We start from the raw sequence: 16,497 nt of genomic DNA, 5'->3' as shown, positions 1-16,497 counted from the left end.
AAATCCCACTTCACTCCTCAGACATACCTCTTTCTCCTTTGATTTTAATGCCATGGTTAGACCCTGAATGGCTTTATCCCTCTTTAAGCTATTTTTCTTCTCTGTAGCAATTTCTCTTTCCTTCTCTCTCAGGTCCTCCTGAAGTGCCTAAATTAGATTAGAAAAAGATTCACGAAGTTGATGTGTTCCAACCAAAATGCACTGTAAATATATCTTTAAGAGCACACTCAAATGCAGTTATTCTATCTTATTCCTGTCAACCTGTGATTAATGTTTCCTAGTCGAGCCGAACGCCGTGGCATCAGCTCCCAGTTACTGTGTTACTGCTCACGGCAACAGGGCCGGGTGAAGGGAAGGGGATCAGATCGCTTGAGCAGCTGACAGCTATTCCTATGGGAAGGACTCTACTGCCTTCTAAAATCTGAATACAGTCACATCAGAGTCTTCAAAACGGCACCAGGTTATTTGGAGGAAATAACAGATCATTAATTTCATTCCTTAATGCTACAAAAGCTAGGAGAGAGTTTGGTTTGATGGAGACTGAGCCGTACATTTATAGTCCTGAGTTCACATCTTAAGATAATCGCTACTGCCTCCCTCCTGGGCTGTTGTGAGGATCAGATGAGATAATGGATGGGAAAGTGCTTTCTACACTGGCAAGCACTGTACAAATTCCAGCCGTCGTGACTAAGAGCTCTGGGAGCCTGGGTGCTGGAATCAAACAGGAAAATTCCCTCCTCCCAGCTATGTGATCATGGGCAAGTGACTTCACCTTCTGAGTCTCAGGTACCACATCTGTAAAATGGGAATGTCCAGGGAACAAAGCTAATGCAAGGACTGAGCAACTCCCTCTATGTTGCCTTATGCATAACTGGTACAAAGAGTTATTTGTTGCACTCAGAATCAAATGAGAGGCAAGCAGAGAGGAAGTCTTAAATACAATCTTAAAATGAGTCAACATACCTGGATCCTCTCTTCAAAGTGGTTTCTCTCCTTCTGCCGTTCCTAAGAAAAGGCATTCATGAATGAGCTGAAAAAGGAGGAGCATCCAAAAAGGAGGAGCATCCAAAGGCTTCCCCACAGCTATTAAAATGAGCATCTCATTTACTCTCGCCCCTCTACTGCTGCAAACTTCATCCACATGAGTGTACCCTTGTTGACCCCACCCATAGCCTGACTTGGTTTGATGGAGGACAAGAATGAAGACACTGTCCACATGCTTGATCACCAGTCCCATGGCAGTGCTTCAGAAGAAAAGGTAAAGGGCCCATTAGAGGACAGGGCCTGAGAGGTCAGAACAGAAGGAAGAAGAGTGGCAACTACATTGCAAATGAAAAGCGATAAGGCTAAAGTGTCTGCTAATGTGACAAGGACAAGAATGCTGCTCCATAAGGAAATCATGACCTTTCTTGAGCTTCCAGAACTTACCCTGATGTGAACAGACCACGCAGCAGCCATCCTTTGCCGAAAGAGAATGACTTGCCCTAGATGCTACAAGAGTAAAGAGGGGTCCAGGAGGTTTGGGCCTAACTATTAGCAACTCACTTCTTGGCATCTAGAGAAATATGATCACTCTGAGGCTGACCCTAAACTCAGTCAGGGATAACAATCTCTACTTGGCCAAGAGGCCAGGAGACCTGAGCAGGAGAGTATGTGTTGCCATACCCAGAGCCTGTTAGTCCCCTACCCCATGTCCTCTGATGTTTCACACCAAATATGGTCTCAAGCCTGCCTCTAACCACAAAGGAAAAATGGACGAGAACAATGTACCACAATTTTACACTAAAAAACCCCTAAGGATGGAAAAAGAAGCCTGGAGGTGACAGCAAATAAACACATGGTGAAATACAGATGCACAGGTATGGGACACGTGAACAAAGGCAGGCCCTAACAAAGGCAGTTCCTGCCGATTCCTCAGCTGACTGAGAGCTGGTACGTAGAAGTTACTGTGCAAACCACGCAGACTGAAGAGTGTCCCACTTTCCATGGAGCAGTCTGATGTGCTCCCCCTCCCGCTGTGCCCTGTCGCCTCACCTCAGCGTCTCTCTCTTTTTCTTCTCTTAGAGTGGCAGAAAGTCCTCGGAGTTCTCCAGATGACACGTTCTCGTCAGGAGATGCCATCTGAGATTTTTCCTCTTTAAGGCACTGAATTAAAGCTTCTTTGCTCTTCAAAGACAGCTTCAACTCCTCAATCAGTCTGAAAGAGAACAAAATTTAAATATTAATTCTGAGCTGCTCTCTTAGCTCAGTGGAGCAGGAGGAGGTAGGAAACAGGGCCAGACATCTTCAAAGTAGATGTGTCCAATGAATACACATAAACAAAATCGCATTCTGCAGGTCAGAGAGCAAGGAACAGAATTTATGTGACATTAATGAGTCCTCTTGTCTCTAGCCTGGCCCAGGGATTTAGCTCTTGAGCTGCACCACCTCTGGTCAAGCCATGCACCTGCTCAAAGACCTTCACCAGTTCCACTCCAACAGCAGATTGCTACTTTAAGTAAGAAATCCTCTCTCCAAAAGAAATCTGTCCCTGAAGGCTAAGCAAACAAACAATCAAGAGCTGGTTTGGTGGGTATAGATTTAAAAAGCAGGGCTATCTCTCCACAGCTTACAAGCAATGCTTAAAATCATACCACATCTCAAGCTAAAAGCTGCACTTCGGGATAAGGCATCCAGGCACCCAGCTCTTAAGTCATAACAGTCCCAGTTTTGTCCTGATCCCTATCAGCCTGGAGCAGCTCACAAGAGAGCCTGCCCCGAAGTGATCCTGTGCCCCTCCATGCCTTTACATATGCTATCAATACCTTCTGTACAAACCCGAGAAGCACTGGAGTTCTTTAAATTATATCTTCCATCTCTGAGTCTCACAGAAGCTTTGCCACCTAAAACCATAATATCTTCTAGGAAATGTGAACATTTCCCTTTTTGGGAAAACTGGAAACTCAATGTCCTTGGATCAACTGCTCTGTGACCAAGCTAAGATTCAACCTCTCTCAGCCTGTGTTTGGACAATTTACAAGAAAAGAGTACTTCTGACATACACATGAACTCAACAAATGACCATTGCAATGCACGTATGTATGTTTTATATACAGGTGCTTATTTCTACAAGTGTGTACAGAGGTGAGAGCTCAGAGTCCAAATGCTCCAATGGTATCTGTACCTTATTTTGGCTTTGCTGGGCTACCTGCCTGGCTAGCAAGCCCCAGGAATCTACTTGTCTTTCAGCCTTGAAATGTTGGGATGTATGTCATCACACACTAAGCTTTTACATGAGTGCTGAAAATCAGAACTCGGGTCCTCATGCTCACACAGCTAGCATTTTACTCACTAAGCCATCTCCCCAAGCTAGCCCTGTATGTACTACCTTTTAAATCTTCAACAATTAACATTTTCTTTCCTGAGGACTCTCCTCCATAAAACCCTTCTGTGGCTAAGCCTAGAAAGCAACCCAGTTTTATAGAAACACAGGCCTGGAGGTCTGGCAGAGCTGCCCTCGTAAAGCACCTAGCTTCCCTGTCAAAGGCCAGGAGGGAGACATGGGCAGCAAAAACACCTAGCAGTGCAGTGCATCAGAGCTCACAAATGGGATTGCATGATAGCCTAGGAAGCTGGAGGTGCAATACTGCCCTCTAGGGGTTCGGCTCTGATATAATCAGTAGGAAAATAGAGAGCTAAAAGTCACCAAATATAGATTTAAAATGGAGAGATGGGGGCCAGAAGCAGAACAACTAAAAGCTGCTGAAGGCCCAGCCCATTACAGAGCAGCAGTCTTGAGACAATAAGAAGGCACCACATTTCTGGACTTTCAAGAAAAATAAGAATTCACTCTTCCCTGAAATTCAATGCTTTAAATGCCAACAAGAAAGTCAAACTTTTAAAAACTCTATTTAGTGTGAAGAAAACATACCTATTACTTATAGCCAACCTATAGGGCTCTCCAACATGATCACCTTCAGATGCAGAACGGCTCAAAACCCAGACTGAAGAAACTAGAGAAAAAGGTGACAGGAATCCAAAAACACACTTGAGAGAGTGTCTGCAGGTGGGAGCCAGACCAGATTCGACAACAGCAGGTTCCTCTGGGTGGCCAATCCAGATCCATTTCATCTGGATGTAACCACCTACCCCTGCTGGACAAAACTTCTAACTTTGACTTAGAAAGAGCTATGGGAAATCAGCAAGAAGATTTAGTTCCTGAAGATTTACCAGAGAGGCATCTCCTAAGGGAAACAGAGGTAGCAGCTGGCTGCTGGTCTCTGGAAGTTTAACTGGAACACCTTCATCCCTGAGTCTGACATATATGTGGAGCTGACAAGCCAACTTTCTACCTGTCAAGCCAACTCTGTGCAAATGCCAGAAAAATGCAGCCTATAGCAGGATCCCAACTTAATCATCTATATCCATGGAGAAGCCACCACTTGGACCAGTTCACACCCCTCCTCCCAAATGTCCTCTTCCCAAACAAAGCAATATATCCTGATGATCTACACGTGCAGGCTTTGTACACAATGTATGCACACTTCGGGCCCTTGCACATACCATCTCTCTGCACGTGCAACTTCTAGGACTCCCTCTAACGGAATCTCACACAGTCCGGAAACTCATCTCTACCAAAACATTTATTGGGATCTATCTAGCCACTCTCTACAACCAGAACCACTGTTGTCTCTGTAGTTCCGTATACATGCCCAACCATGCTTAGCACTGCTTACAGCATGAATCTTCATTTCCTCCAATGCCAGTTTGACTCTAGAAACCCACTCCTCCATACCTCCACACATAGGTGCCCTCAACTCCAGTCCTAACTGCAAACATCATCATCCCACTCCTCCCTAAAATCGCCTTCTTGTTGCTTATCTCCAAACTGAGTAAACTGCACTACCTCCCCTCAGTCACTCATTCGCAAAGCTGAAAGAGGGGTATCAGTCTGTGTTTTCCTTGGCTACCAAAGCCTTTCAAGCCCACTGTGCCCACTTCCCCTTCTATCCCCACCTGTTTGGCTGCATCTTGGTCCAGGCCTTCAGTCTTGGTTGCTATCACTTACCTAGAGGTATCTGCATCAGCATGAACGCCCAGTGGCAGTGCATCCCCAAGGCAAGCAAAGAACTGCTCTAAATTTCAAACTAATCATCTCATTTCTTCAAGCTCCCCACTAACTTCTCAATGGATTCCCCCATGCCATTCAGATAAAGTCCAGATTCTTCCCTAGGACCAGTGACCTATCCAGCATCCCCACATTGCATATGCTACCTTCCTGCTAATCGATCAGTAGCCATTGTGACTGTCAGAACTGTTTCATGATGCTTACAATCGAATTACACGTACACAGTCACCTGACAGTGTGTCATGCCTTTGTCACTCACCTGACTTCACAGTACCACATCATCTAACATCACCATAAGAAAGGTGAGCCTGGCACACTACTTTACAAAAGAGACCACGTTCGCATATTTTACTTACTACAGACTTTGGCCATGTTGGAGGAAGTGTCTCACTGTGGGGGCAGGCTTTGAGGTGCTCTTATGTGCTCAAGCTACACTGAGTAGAACACATAGATTTACTTCTGCTGCCTGCATATCATGATTAGAACTCTCAGTTCCTTCTCCAGTACCATGTGTGCCTGTATGCCGCCATGACAACAACTGACTAAACCTCTGAAACTGTAAGCCAGGCTCAATTAAATGCTTTCCTTTGTAAGAGTTGCCATGGTTGGTGTCTTTTCACAGCAATGGAAACCTAAGACAGTTCCTCAGACATTCTACTCCAATGTAATCCATCTCTTGGCTCCTTGTTCCTAATTTAGCTTGTAGAATATAAAATTCTCCCAGAGAGACAAGCTATACGCCTTCTAAGGACTTCACTGTCAAACAACAGGGAGAGAAATTGCTGAACACAACAATGATCTATGAATATCTCGGTGTGGTAGCTCTTGACTGTTCATGAATGGCACCTAGGCAGAGAAGCCAGCAAAGGGAACCCCTCTCCTGGTAACATGGTCCTAGACAAATACTGGATCAAAAAGGGATACATGGAGAGAACTCATTCACCCCACCAAGATCTAGGGGATTCAGTGTTTCAAACACATCCATTTCACAGAACAAAACTAAGGGGGCTAGCCTCTGACCTCCAGGCAGGTACACACACACACACACACACTATAAAAATTAAACCAAAAAAAGTTTCTAAAATAATGAGCCAAAAGAAAATTGAAAAGAAAAAAAAAAAAAAAGGCTGCGGTATGGACAATAAATGCCAGCCGTCTGAGGACCTGATTTGTAGGCACTGAAATAAGGAGACCACGACCACAGGCCCCCTCAGCACTGATTCAGCCCTCTCTCACAGAATCCCAGGTTTGTTCAGCTGATGTTCAAGCCATAACTGAAAACAAAGTGGCAGACCTAAAGACTATACTGGGGCAGTGAGTCACAGGTAAAGGCAAAAGAGCTGGGCAGGGGCCCTAATCAGCTGGCCTGGGTTACATGTTCCTGTACTCTGCACGTGAGGAGGGCAGCAGGTACATCAGGAATTCAAGGCCAGCCTCTGCCACAGTGGCCTTAACTAACTAAACAATGGAGTGGTGCACACCACTTCACAGAGCACCGAGCAGCTGAGAGAAGAAACCACAGGCACAATCCTCTGGCAAGACCAGAGGCTTTGGAGCCATCTCGTCCAAACGTAAATAGGTGTGGCTCTCCAGCCACCTATGTTAGTCTCCATGATTGTAACCCCACCTCCCACTTAGAGACCAACAAATAGGATAAGAGAATCCAAATGTCAGAAGAAAATTTCAACTTACTCTTAATAACGTTTTGAGCCACAGTGGTCATTAAAGATGGCCTAACAGTTCTACTGCCCATCCATTTCTCTAAACCAACAGCTACGTTTTACTCATTAGCACTGAAGAACTCTGTATTTGGTCTACAATGTTCTTCTTTGGCGTATTGCACTGCTTAATTTGGGCCTCCAGCCAGCACTAAACAATGTGGTAGAAAATGGGTCACACAAAATTCACTAGTAATTATGGTGGGGACGAACCACTTACTGATCCTGGTAGAAAGAACCACAAATTTCCCTCCGATAGTGCCAAGCAAAACTGAGCTTCTCCTGAATGCATGGCTTGTTTTACCTCATGGGTAATGTGAATCTCAGGTCCACAAGATTGTTTTTCCATTGGCTACCAGGAAGTTACAGCCAAAAGTAAACACTAGACATGTGTAAATGGATCTGCGTATTCCTTCACAACATGAACTTGTCTGCTGACCATCTCTCACCCACTACTATGCCTTTCCTTTTCTGTCTGCCGGACTCTGATCGCCAGTTTTTTGTCTTGCTGTACTGGCTACATTCCAGTAAGTCATTCCAATCTAGTGAAGAACAATGACAGGAGGGAGGGAAGGGGGAAGGAAGGAGAGGGGGAGATCCTCTCCCATTCCACATAATGAGATGTTAGAGCTTCGCAGTGATCAGAGCCAGACCTGTCCTTCTCTTCCAGAGCCAGAGTCATCTCCAGGTCCCCCTCCTGCATCTTCTTCATCGCCGAGAGCTTGCTTTCTAAGCTGAGCCGAAGAGCCTTCTCTGTTTCTGTCCCTGCAAAGGCCTTCTCCAGTTCTGCTTGGGCGGCTTTCACATCCTACAGTTAAATTAAATGCATTTGATGCAATTTTTCAATACAATTGGGAACATTTTGAAAGGAAATTGGATTAAAATATAAATATTTATGACTTTTTCTCCGGCACATTTCCCCTCCCTGGATGTACTATACATGGAACGAATCAGTAATAAATACATTTGCCAGCCATTTTTCCCTCTTGTATCAGAAGAGTAATGGGCACTTCCAATGGAAAAGACTCAACTCTACAAGAACTGTACTTTTGGTTTTGAAAAATCAGATCAATATTTACACCTTCAATGAGAACAAGGAGAAATGTGCTCCTTGATTCTAAATGTGTGTAAATTCCAGAGTCACCCTAATCTCCATGCAAATTCATCCCACAGTCCTCCACCCCTCACTGTTGCTTTTTAAGATAATGACTATACAATTCTAAAATACATTTCTGTATCTCCAAGGTGATTTAGGTGGTGAAAAACTGGATGCTCCTCCTGAGTACTCAGAGAAGCCACCATGGAAAATATCTCCTAAACCACGCCGGCCATGTCTGTTAGGGGAATGGCCTGGTGCTCACAGGGTGATCCGGAGTAGGCCTGTGTCTCCAACCACACAGAGCACAGCCTCAGATTACACTGCAAACATAAAAGTCAAACAGAACTGGGTTCAAATGTCACCTCTCCTGCTTACTTGCTGTATGAGCTTGTCATTTAATCTCTGAGCCCAGGGTTCTTATTCTAGGAAACAGGGGACCCACCAATCCATTAAAAAGCTGCTGTGAGACTCCTATAGTCCCAGAAGCTAAAAACAGTGGCCTTCTCTTCCCCTCTTAGTCCCTACAGTAACACTGTCTGCCTTGGAGGGCTGCCTGTTACTTCACATTTCTTAGAGAGCAATACTAAATGCCAGGCATGGAGCAAGCAGTCTTATGTCATACTTGATCCTGACATAACCGGAAAGTGATGTGGAGTGGGACATTAGAATACTGCAATGTAAAATGCAGTCAGATAACCTAACACCTGTGTGATCCAAGGCAAATGACCAGGCCACTTTGTGCTGTCTGTTGCAGCATGTTTAAAAACAAAAAGAGAAAGAGAAAGAAAAGGGGAAATGGAAGTGGTTAACTCTCAGCTTTCTTGGAAGGATAGCTAAGAATACACACATTGGGCTTAGCAGGAGGCCTCCCCTGTGGTGAACTCTCATAGCTTAAGTTTGTGCTCCTTACTGCAGCCAGTGCTACAAGCCAGTGCAGCTGTGCTCAGTTAACACAGGCACGTGCTTCACCTGATGGGATAAAGGCAGCAAAAAGAGCAGAACCACGGGGAAGTACAGGGGGGACAATGGGATAAAGGAGTAGGATCAAAGATGGCAACTTTCACAACTGCCTTGATTAAGGGTACAGTGGTTTCCATGGTTTGAATAAAAGCACTCCCCTCCCCCATTCAACACCACTTGGCTCACAGATTTGAATGTTTGGTCACCAGGGAACGACACCATTAGCAGATCTTGCTTGGAGTAGCTATAGCCTTAGAGGGGCAAGTGTGTCACTGGGGGTGGGCTTTGAGGTTTCAAATGCTCAAGTCAGACCCAATGTGTCTCTCTCTCTTCCTGCCTCTCTCTCTTACTGCTGCCTGCCAAGTCAGATACAGAACTCTTAGCTACCTCTCCAGCACCATGTCTGCACGCTTCCTGCCCTGGTGATAATGGATTAAACATCTGAACTGTAAGCCAGCCCCAGTTAAATGTTGTCCTTTATAAGAGTTGCCGTGGGCAGCTGGGTAGTGGTGGTACATACCTTTAATCACAGCATTTGGAGGGCAGAGGTAAGTAGATCTCTGAGTTCAAGGCCAGCCTGGTCCACAGGTTCCAGGACAATGAGGGCTACATAGAAATCCTGTCTCAAAAACAAACAAACAAACAAACAAACAAGAGTTGCCATGCTCACAGCACAGAACCCTAAGACAGTGATGTATATTTGTAAACATAATGTTTGGGAAGCTTAAGCAAGAGGATTCTAAATTTGAGACACCTTTACTAACTAGCAGATGCAGCCTCCAAAAATAATAATAGTAACTTATTATTTTATCTCAGTCATCACAATCCTTTTGAAAGGCTCAAAACATTAAACTTTCTACTATCATCAAAATGTCACAAGTAGAAAATTTCACACCTGACCTCACTATTAAATTATTTCATAAAATTCCCTCCTAACTACATATAATGCATATGTAAAATATAAGTAAATTCATTGTCTTGTCATGGATGCCACCCCCAGGATAGCACATTAGTTATATCCAAATGTTCAGTTAATAATAAACTCACATCTAAAACACTTAGCACCTTAGGCATTTCAGAAAAGAGCTATTTACACGGTGGGACTTAATACTGGCTTAAAATACTTTCTACTGTCCTGTCCAGAGGCAGGAAGCACCTGACTCCCAACTATGGTACAGGAACTGCCCGGCAGAGTGAACAGCACAAGACCTACCAAAGAAGTGATATCTAGAGAGTTCTGGCAAGAGAGTGGACCATGGCTAGAGAAGAAAAGAGCTGGGTAGGCAGGCAATAGCTAATCTTAGTCCAGGCTTGCTTAGTCATTCCTCCAGTGGGCCTCAGCAGCCACCTAGGCTAGCCAGTGCTTCTTACTAATCTCACGTCCTCACGGGAAGGAAGACAACATCGTAAGGGCTATAAGATGCATACACCAAGTGCCTACAGAGAGGTTAGAATCCAGAAAACAGAAATGGCTGCATTTCTGCTTAAACACAACATTCAGAGGGGAAAAAATGTCCTAACACTCTCCCGAAGACTGACCCTTGACATCTCCAGACTTACTTCTTCTAGAAGATGTATCCTTTTAGTTAGGAGTTCTTCCACCTGCTGCACCTTCTTCCTTGCATCTTCTTTCACCCGCTGGATTTCAGAACCACCCCCTTCTGCTAGGCTCTCCACGGCTTTGCTGCAGAGAGGCAAAGGGCATGTTGCGGTTGAGCCCCTACCTGAAGGCAATTTCACCAGCCATAAAAGACAAGGGGTATTAGCCAGTCATTTCTCCCATTTACAGAACTAAGTTCCTTACTTAGTTGATTGGTAAGAGAAATCATCCATACTCTTATCCCACAGGATACTAATCAACATTGTAACACACAGACTTTTGGTTACTGTCTACCCAAACAGAACCATTTAGTATATATTAGTGAACTAATTTCATCACTTACTATACAGAGAACACCCTTTAGAGTCAGTAAATATAAATCTTAAAGCTTACATATTAATTCACTGTATGGCATATACTTTATGAAGTCAATTCTCTATATTTTAAAGACCTAAATTGTTTCTGATGCAACACACTTGATTGATAATACCAATAAAAATCTGAGAAGAGGTCCCTGGCACAAAGCAACCACTCCCTCAATGTCAGTGGTGCGGTTTAATGGTTCCTGGAGACACAGAAAGGGAATCACTAAGTCCAAGCACACTCTAACACTCTTGATTGCAACTGCCAATTTCCCACCAGTACTCTTCTACCAGTGGTATAGGTAAGGAGGCCTGGGAATCAAGGCAGAAGATCAGTGTGCAACAAATACATATTCCAGGTTAGAGCTTGCATGCTTCACCTGCACCAGCATGAGGGCAAGCATTTTAAGTACAGAAAGACAGATTCAACATAGGCTACCACTTAGGATATGAAGAGGGGAGTAGGTACAAGATTCCTGTAGCTCGTGTTACTGTGATATTAAACACCCAAGGCACTCTGCTGTGGCTCCTCAGAATGTTCTCTCTGTGGGACAATCAGGGGTGGGCATGACTCTAAACCCAGGGCCAAGACCACTGATGCAGAAAGAAAAGCAGTGATGGCTGCACTGCCGTGAGTCTTCCATCCTGGCTTCACTCTACAGGACTGCAGTGTCCAGAGGAACACTGAGGCAATGGCTCCACCTAAAGCTGGCTTCTCAGAAAAACAGCAACAGAAAAGCAAACCAGACTCCCGGCCCTCTCCTCCCTAGCCTGAACTAAGGAGTATATAAACTTCCCTAGCCCAAACCCTGCGACCAGATAGATGCTCACACACTGGGCCACGTGAAGCATTCATGCAGAACAGTACCACCCAGAGGGCTGTGCCGGCTTTCCAAGTCTCCCACAGAAACCACCTGCAAACAAAGGTTTTATTTATACCTAGTTTTCCTTTCAGCAAGGTTTCAGAAAGCCATCATAATATCACATTAATGGAATCCAGCGTGAATAACTAAAAGGAGGAACACCATCTCAGGCTGGACAGATCTGCTTCTAAATTCTAACTCTATTCCATCCGCAGTGTGGCTCTGGGTAAATTACCTAGCCTCAGTAAATTAGCTGTTACACCTCAGTCTCCTCATGTGAAAAATGAGATGATTACCTCTTAGAACTAATGGGCTACCACACGGGGTCCTCTGCAGCCCTGCCTCAGCACTCTGTATGAGTGCCCCCCACATCCTGCTGTGAGGCCTCCCCTGTGAGGCCAGGGCAGCACAGGCCCTGCTGTGCTGCTGAGAGGCCTCCTGCTACCCCTCTGCTGGATTCTGAGCTCAGAACTGAGGCCAACACGCTCATTTCCTGATTGCTGCCCTCAGTGTCCTCAGCCCCTACTCCCTCAGCTGATTTCTGGTGTTAGTGCTGTTTCCAATTCACATGACTCACAGTCATTTCTGTCACTCCCTAAGAGGCATTAGATGACAAAAAGAGTTCTAAACTGGTCTCCTCTCTTTTGTAAGCTGTAGATAGAGACTTATCTTTCTCTGCATGTGATGTGTGGTATATGCACACATGAGTGGATATCCACACATATATGTGTAATGGAGGACAAAAGGTGACACTGTTTTCTATTGCTCTCCACCCCATTCAGTCATTCATTCATTCAGTTTGAAACAGGGCTTTTCCCTGATTCTGCAGCTCCCTAAACAGCAAACTCCATCTCCCCTGTCAGCCCACCATCAACATTAGGGTTAAAAACACCTTATCTTGATTTGATACAGGTGCTGCAAATTCAAATTTGTGTCCCTGTGCTTGTACAACAAACACTTAAGCACTAAGCCCCTATAGAGATGTTTCTAGTCTTGGATTTCTTCTACCCTGGGGCTTTACAGAGTCCCCTGTATGGCCTTTCACTCTGCTGCACTCTGGTTTCCCTCACATCAGTTCAGATCTAATCTTGCTATTTCACAGCCTGAATCACATATGCTGTCAAGAGGCTGTACAATTTTTAACAACTACTAGCATTATTCAGTTTGTTTGTGTTTTAGTTATACCAATAAAATATATTCACAATAATAAATGTTCCAACTTTTCATTTATCATCTTTGTATTTTACAGTTACTGTAGCAATAAAATTTATACTCAGCAGTATGGTGCAATTTTCTTCTGCTAATGGAATTATTATTTTTTGTTTATGTTTTAAAGTTACAGAGATAAAAATTTACTCCCAACAATATGACTGTTTTTGGTTTTAATGTCCCCTTATTGTAACTGATACACAGAACAATGGAAAAGTAGCACATAGATATGTTTGCAAGGCAGAGTGAGCTCAGGAGCTGCTCCAAAACCAACCTGTTAATTCTCTGGATCTCAGCTTTCTCTTCACTCAAATGGGAACACTGGCAGCCTCAGACAATTGTCAGTCACTGCACATACAAGTTTAGGATTAAGCCGAACTGAACCAATGTTAATTCTCTTCCCCCACCCTTTGTTCTGTTTTTTGTTTTTGTTTTTGTTTTTTAAAATCTGGGCTACAGGTATAGATCAGGCCTCAGAGGTCTACACCAGCTGTCCACTCAATGTGAGAGACCCTTCATAAACACTCTTCTCATTTACTATTCTTAACTGTCATAGTTTCCTTTAGGTTATTTCCATTTGAATTCGAGTTTTCCTTTTGCTGTGGCAGAGCCCATGTCCTATCCCTTCCCCAAAGAAAATCAAACTCAGAAAAAGAACTGACAGCATTTACATCAACATCTACCCAGGACACACGGCTGGGTTCTGGGTAGTCAGAGGCAAAAGGGAGAGCCCCATCACAGCTAACAGGTAGATACTAAAAGCCACTTAGAGATATTGTGAAACCTAGCACCCAATGAGACAACTGAGAGTTGATCTTTAACCCAGGTTGTGACCATTCTGTCCAAGACCACAGCCTTTCTCTTCACCAGACCTGATTCCCTCCTCTGTAAAAGGACACTCTTTGTGATCTACCTGAATAATGATGTACTGTGCGTGGGTGTGAAAACATGGAAAAGAGCTACTCATGTGAGATGGACACTATATGCCAGAGAGGTCTATGGAAGAGGCCAGTGCCGGCTACAAGAAGGAACAAGGATCCCAGTCTGAGCCTTCCGGATAGGAAGGCACTGGGCAGGGAGGGTTAAGAAGGGAAGACATCTGTTCAGAAGAAGCTAGAGAAGTAAAACAAGAACATCTGTGAAACCTGTAAGATGTGCTGGGGACAGAGGTGGGAGAAAGGAAGCTGAAATGGGCAAGTGAATATGAACACCCGTCAACAGGAATTAAAACCTTATCCCCGAGATTATCTCCAAATGTCCCCACAGGCTCTTGCACTTAAACACGTGGTCCCCCACTGGTGGCACTGGTGGAGAAAGTTAGAGAACTCCAATGGAGGGACAGGAGGGAGACTTTGAGGTTTCCAAGACTGATGCTACATCTTGCTTCTGCTTTCTGCTCCCTGGCTCTGGGTAAAACTGTGACCAGCCAGCTTCCTATTCCTTACACAGCTTCCCTGCCATGATGGATTCTATCCTGTGGGACAGTAAAACCATGCCATGAAGCTTGGTAAGGTAGAGAGGGCCTGAGACCCTAGAGGCATGTGCCCTAAGACAGTAGGTGCCTGGAACGTGTACCATACTTACCACATAAGGAAATGTGACCTGTGGTCACCTAGGCCCACAGCAGAGTTCTCCATGCTAATGAGGTAACTAGAGACCCTGAGGGTTTAGCCAATAAGCTTCCCTTCCCAGACATTCCTCCCAGCAAAAGGTATTTAATCTCAGCTCCATGCTGAGAAGTTGGTATGCATCCACTTTCCATGATGAACAGTCAAATTCAACAGTTTAGAACCATCTCTTTTATCAAGATCCACTGTGGTAGGCCACGGAGACGGCCTTCGACTACCAAGCTGCAGTTTAATTCTCCTGTAGAAGGCTTCTCTGCTCTTCCAGCCACAATCACCACTGCGCTAAGCTGGAGCTCCCCCATTTCCCCAGGCTAGATGCTGTCCTCAACTGCAGGCCCCTGACTCCACTTGCAAATCCTCCAGACTCAGGGACACCTAGATGTCCAGGAGTTTGGGAGCCTCCAGTCCTGGCCTGCCCTGATCCTTCACTCCCCACTCCTCTGTTCAGCATCCCAGGGATAGCTGGGTGCCCCAGGATTTGGGAACCCCAGCTTTGGCTTTCCCATATCTCAGACTTCATTTGTCTACCTCAGAAGCAGTGTCTTGATGTTTCCCTGAAGCCCACCACCCGCCCAGCAGTGACATAGGATAAGTATCCATCTACCAGAAGCCCTTCTACTCCTAGGGATTTTCATCAGTGAGAACAAATGAACTCCCTTAACAGCAATACACTTAACAACACAGGTGACTTGACTCTCACAAATATAATAGAGGACTTACTGTATAATTCCATTTATATGAAGTTCAAAAATAGGTAGAACAAACCAATTATGTTAAGAACAGTGGAAATCTGGGGAGGAAAGGGGTAGCTCCAAAAACATGAAAGGAAGGGGCTTTCTGGAAGCTTGATGATGTGTCCTCTCTAGTTCTGACAAGAGTTCCACATATGTGCTTGCTTCATAAAAAAAATCTATCATGCTGTACCCTTAAGTGTGGTTCATTTTCTTAGAACTACATTATGCTTTTAAAACAGTTGAAAAACAAATAATTAAATAAAAACTACAACTACTTGGGGTCCTCAGAAGTCAGTCAGAGTACATGTAGCTTAGAAAAGTGGCTCCCTGTGTTTCACTGCCCAGCCCAATACCCACATGCAGGACCCGATGGGCAAGCTCCTGGGGTAACAGGTACTCACGAGGCTTTGACGAGCAACTGATCTCTCTCCTGGAGCTCACGCTTCAGACTTTCCACTTCCACCTTGAGTTCAATGTTCTTCCAAAGACAATAAGGTAAGAAAAGATACAGTGTAAGGTGCAGGAGTAGCGAGCGTTGCTGGTAGGCAACCTACTTCTGGCCTGGACTGGCTATGCCACACTTAGAATAGCAGATGCTAGGAACAATACCGTCATTAGTCCTGAGGCACAGAGAAAGGAGAATTATTAAGTACTGGTGGTCTCAAAAGAAAGCCCTGGATTCCTAGAGACTTGGAACAATTATGTAAATGTTCCAAGTGTCTAACAGCCAGAGCATTCAAATATCTAGACATAAATGTCATACAAGTACGGCTGATTTAAAAATTGTTTGCCCTCCGCCAGGCAAATTTACAGTTTGCTTTTCCCATTCGAAGGCAATTACTTCTAGCTGTTTACAATCATGCATGTGTTGTTACAGTGGAAACGTGCTGCAGACTTAAAAACTAAAATAAAATAAAACTTGTGAATGGATAAATGGGAGGCTGCAGCATAGCCTGTCTTATTTCGGTTTGATTTCAGTACATTCACAAAAAGCCCAGCTTATGTGGGGAATTGTCTTGAAGGGCCATCACAGCATCAACCATTTTTTCCTTAAGATTTGGGAACAAAGGAAGTTACACATGGCTTTGGGCTCAGAACTCACTCATGAAAACAAAATGACAATCTTTGGCAGGTGGCAGCCAGTGGGAGGCAGCAGAGTAATGACAGGCTTCTGACTTAGCCACAAATGTAGTCCAGACAGAATGCACAAAGAATTC

The 16,497-nt window shown here is 44.6% G+C and overlaps 1 protein-coding gene across 1 annotated transcript in view; it reads right to left on the bottom strand.

Moving 5' to 3' along the window:
- The window catches only part of Cdk5rap2 (CDK5 regulatory subunit associated protein 2), a 171,848-nt gene that overhangs the window by 123,784 nt on the left and 31,567 nt on the right, over positions 1 to 16,497 (bottom strand). Inside the window, exons 5-10 of the mRNA XM_032902842.1 lie at positions 15,682 to 15,758; positions 10,445 to 10,568; positions 7,479 to 7,633; positions 2,035 to 2,197; positions 964 to 1,005; positions 28 to 147 (exon numbers count right to left, since the gene is read on the bottom strand). Of these exons, the coding sequence (XP_032758733.1) occupies positions 28 to 147; positions 964 to 1,005; positions 2,035 to 2,197; positions 7,479 to 7,633; positions 10,445 to 10,568; positions 15,682 to 15,758 (681 nt within the window). The remainder of the gene's footprint in view (positions 1 to 27; positions 148 to 963; positions 1,006 to 2,034; positions 2,198 to 7,478; positions 7,634 to 10,444; positions 10,569 to 15,681; positions 15,759 to 16,497) is intronic.

This window comes from Rattus rattus, chromosome 1, assembly GCF_011064425.1.
Source record: "Rattus rattus isolate New Zealand chromosome 1, Rrattus_CSIRO_v1, whole genome shotgun sequence".
In the NCBI taxonomy this organism is placed as follows: domain Eukaryota; kingdom Metazoa; phylum Chordata; class Mammalia; order Rodentia; family Muridae; genus Rattus; species Rattus rattus.
This window is presented reverse-complemented; position numbering and strand designations above follow the sequence as displayed.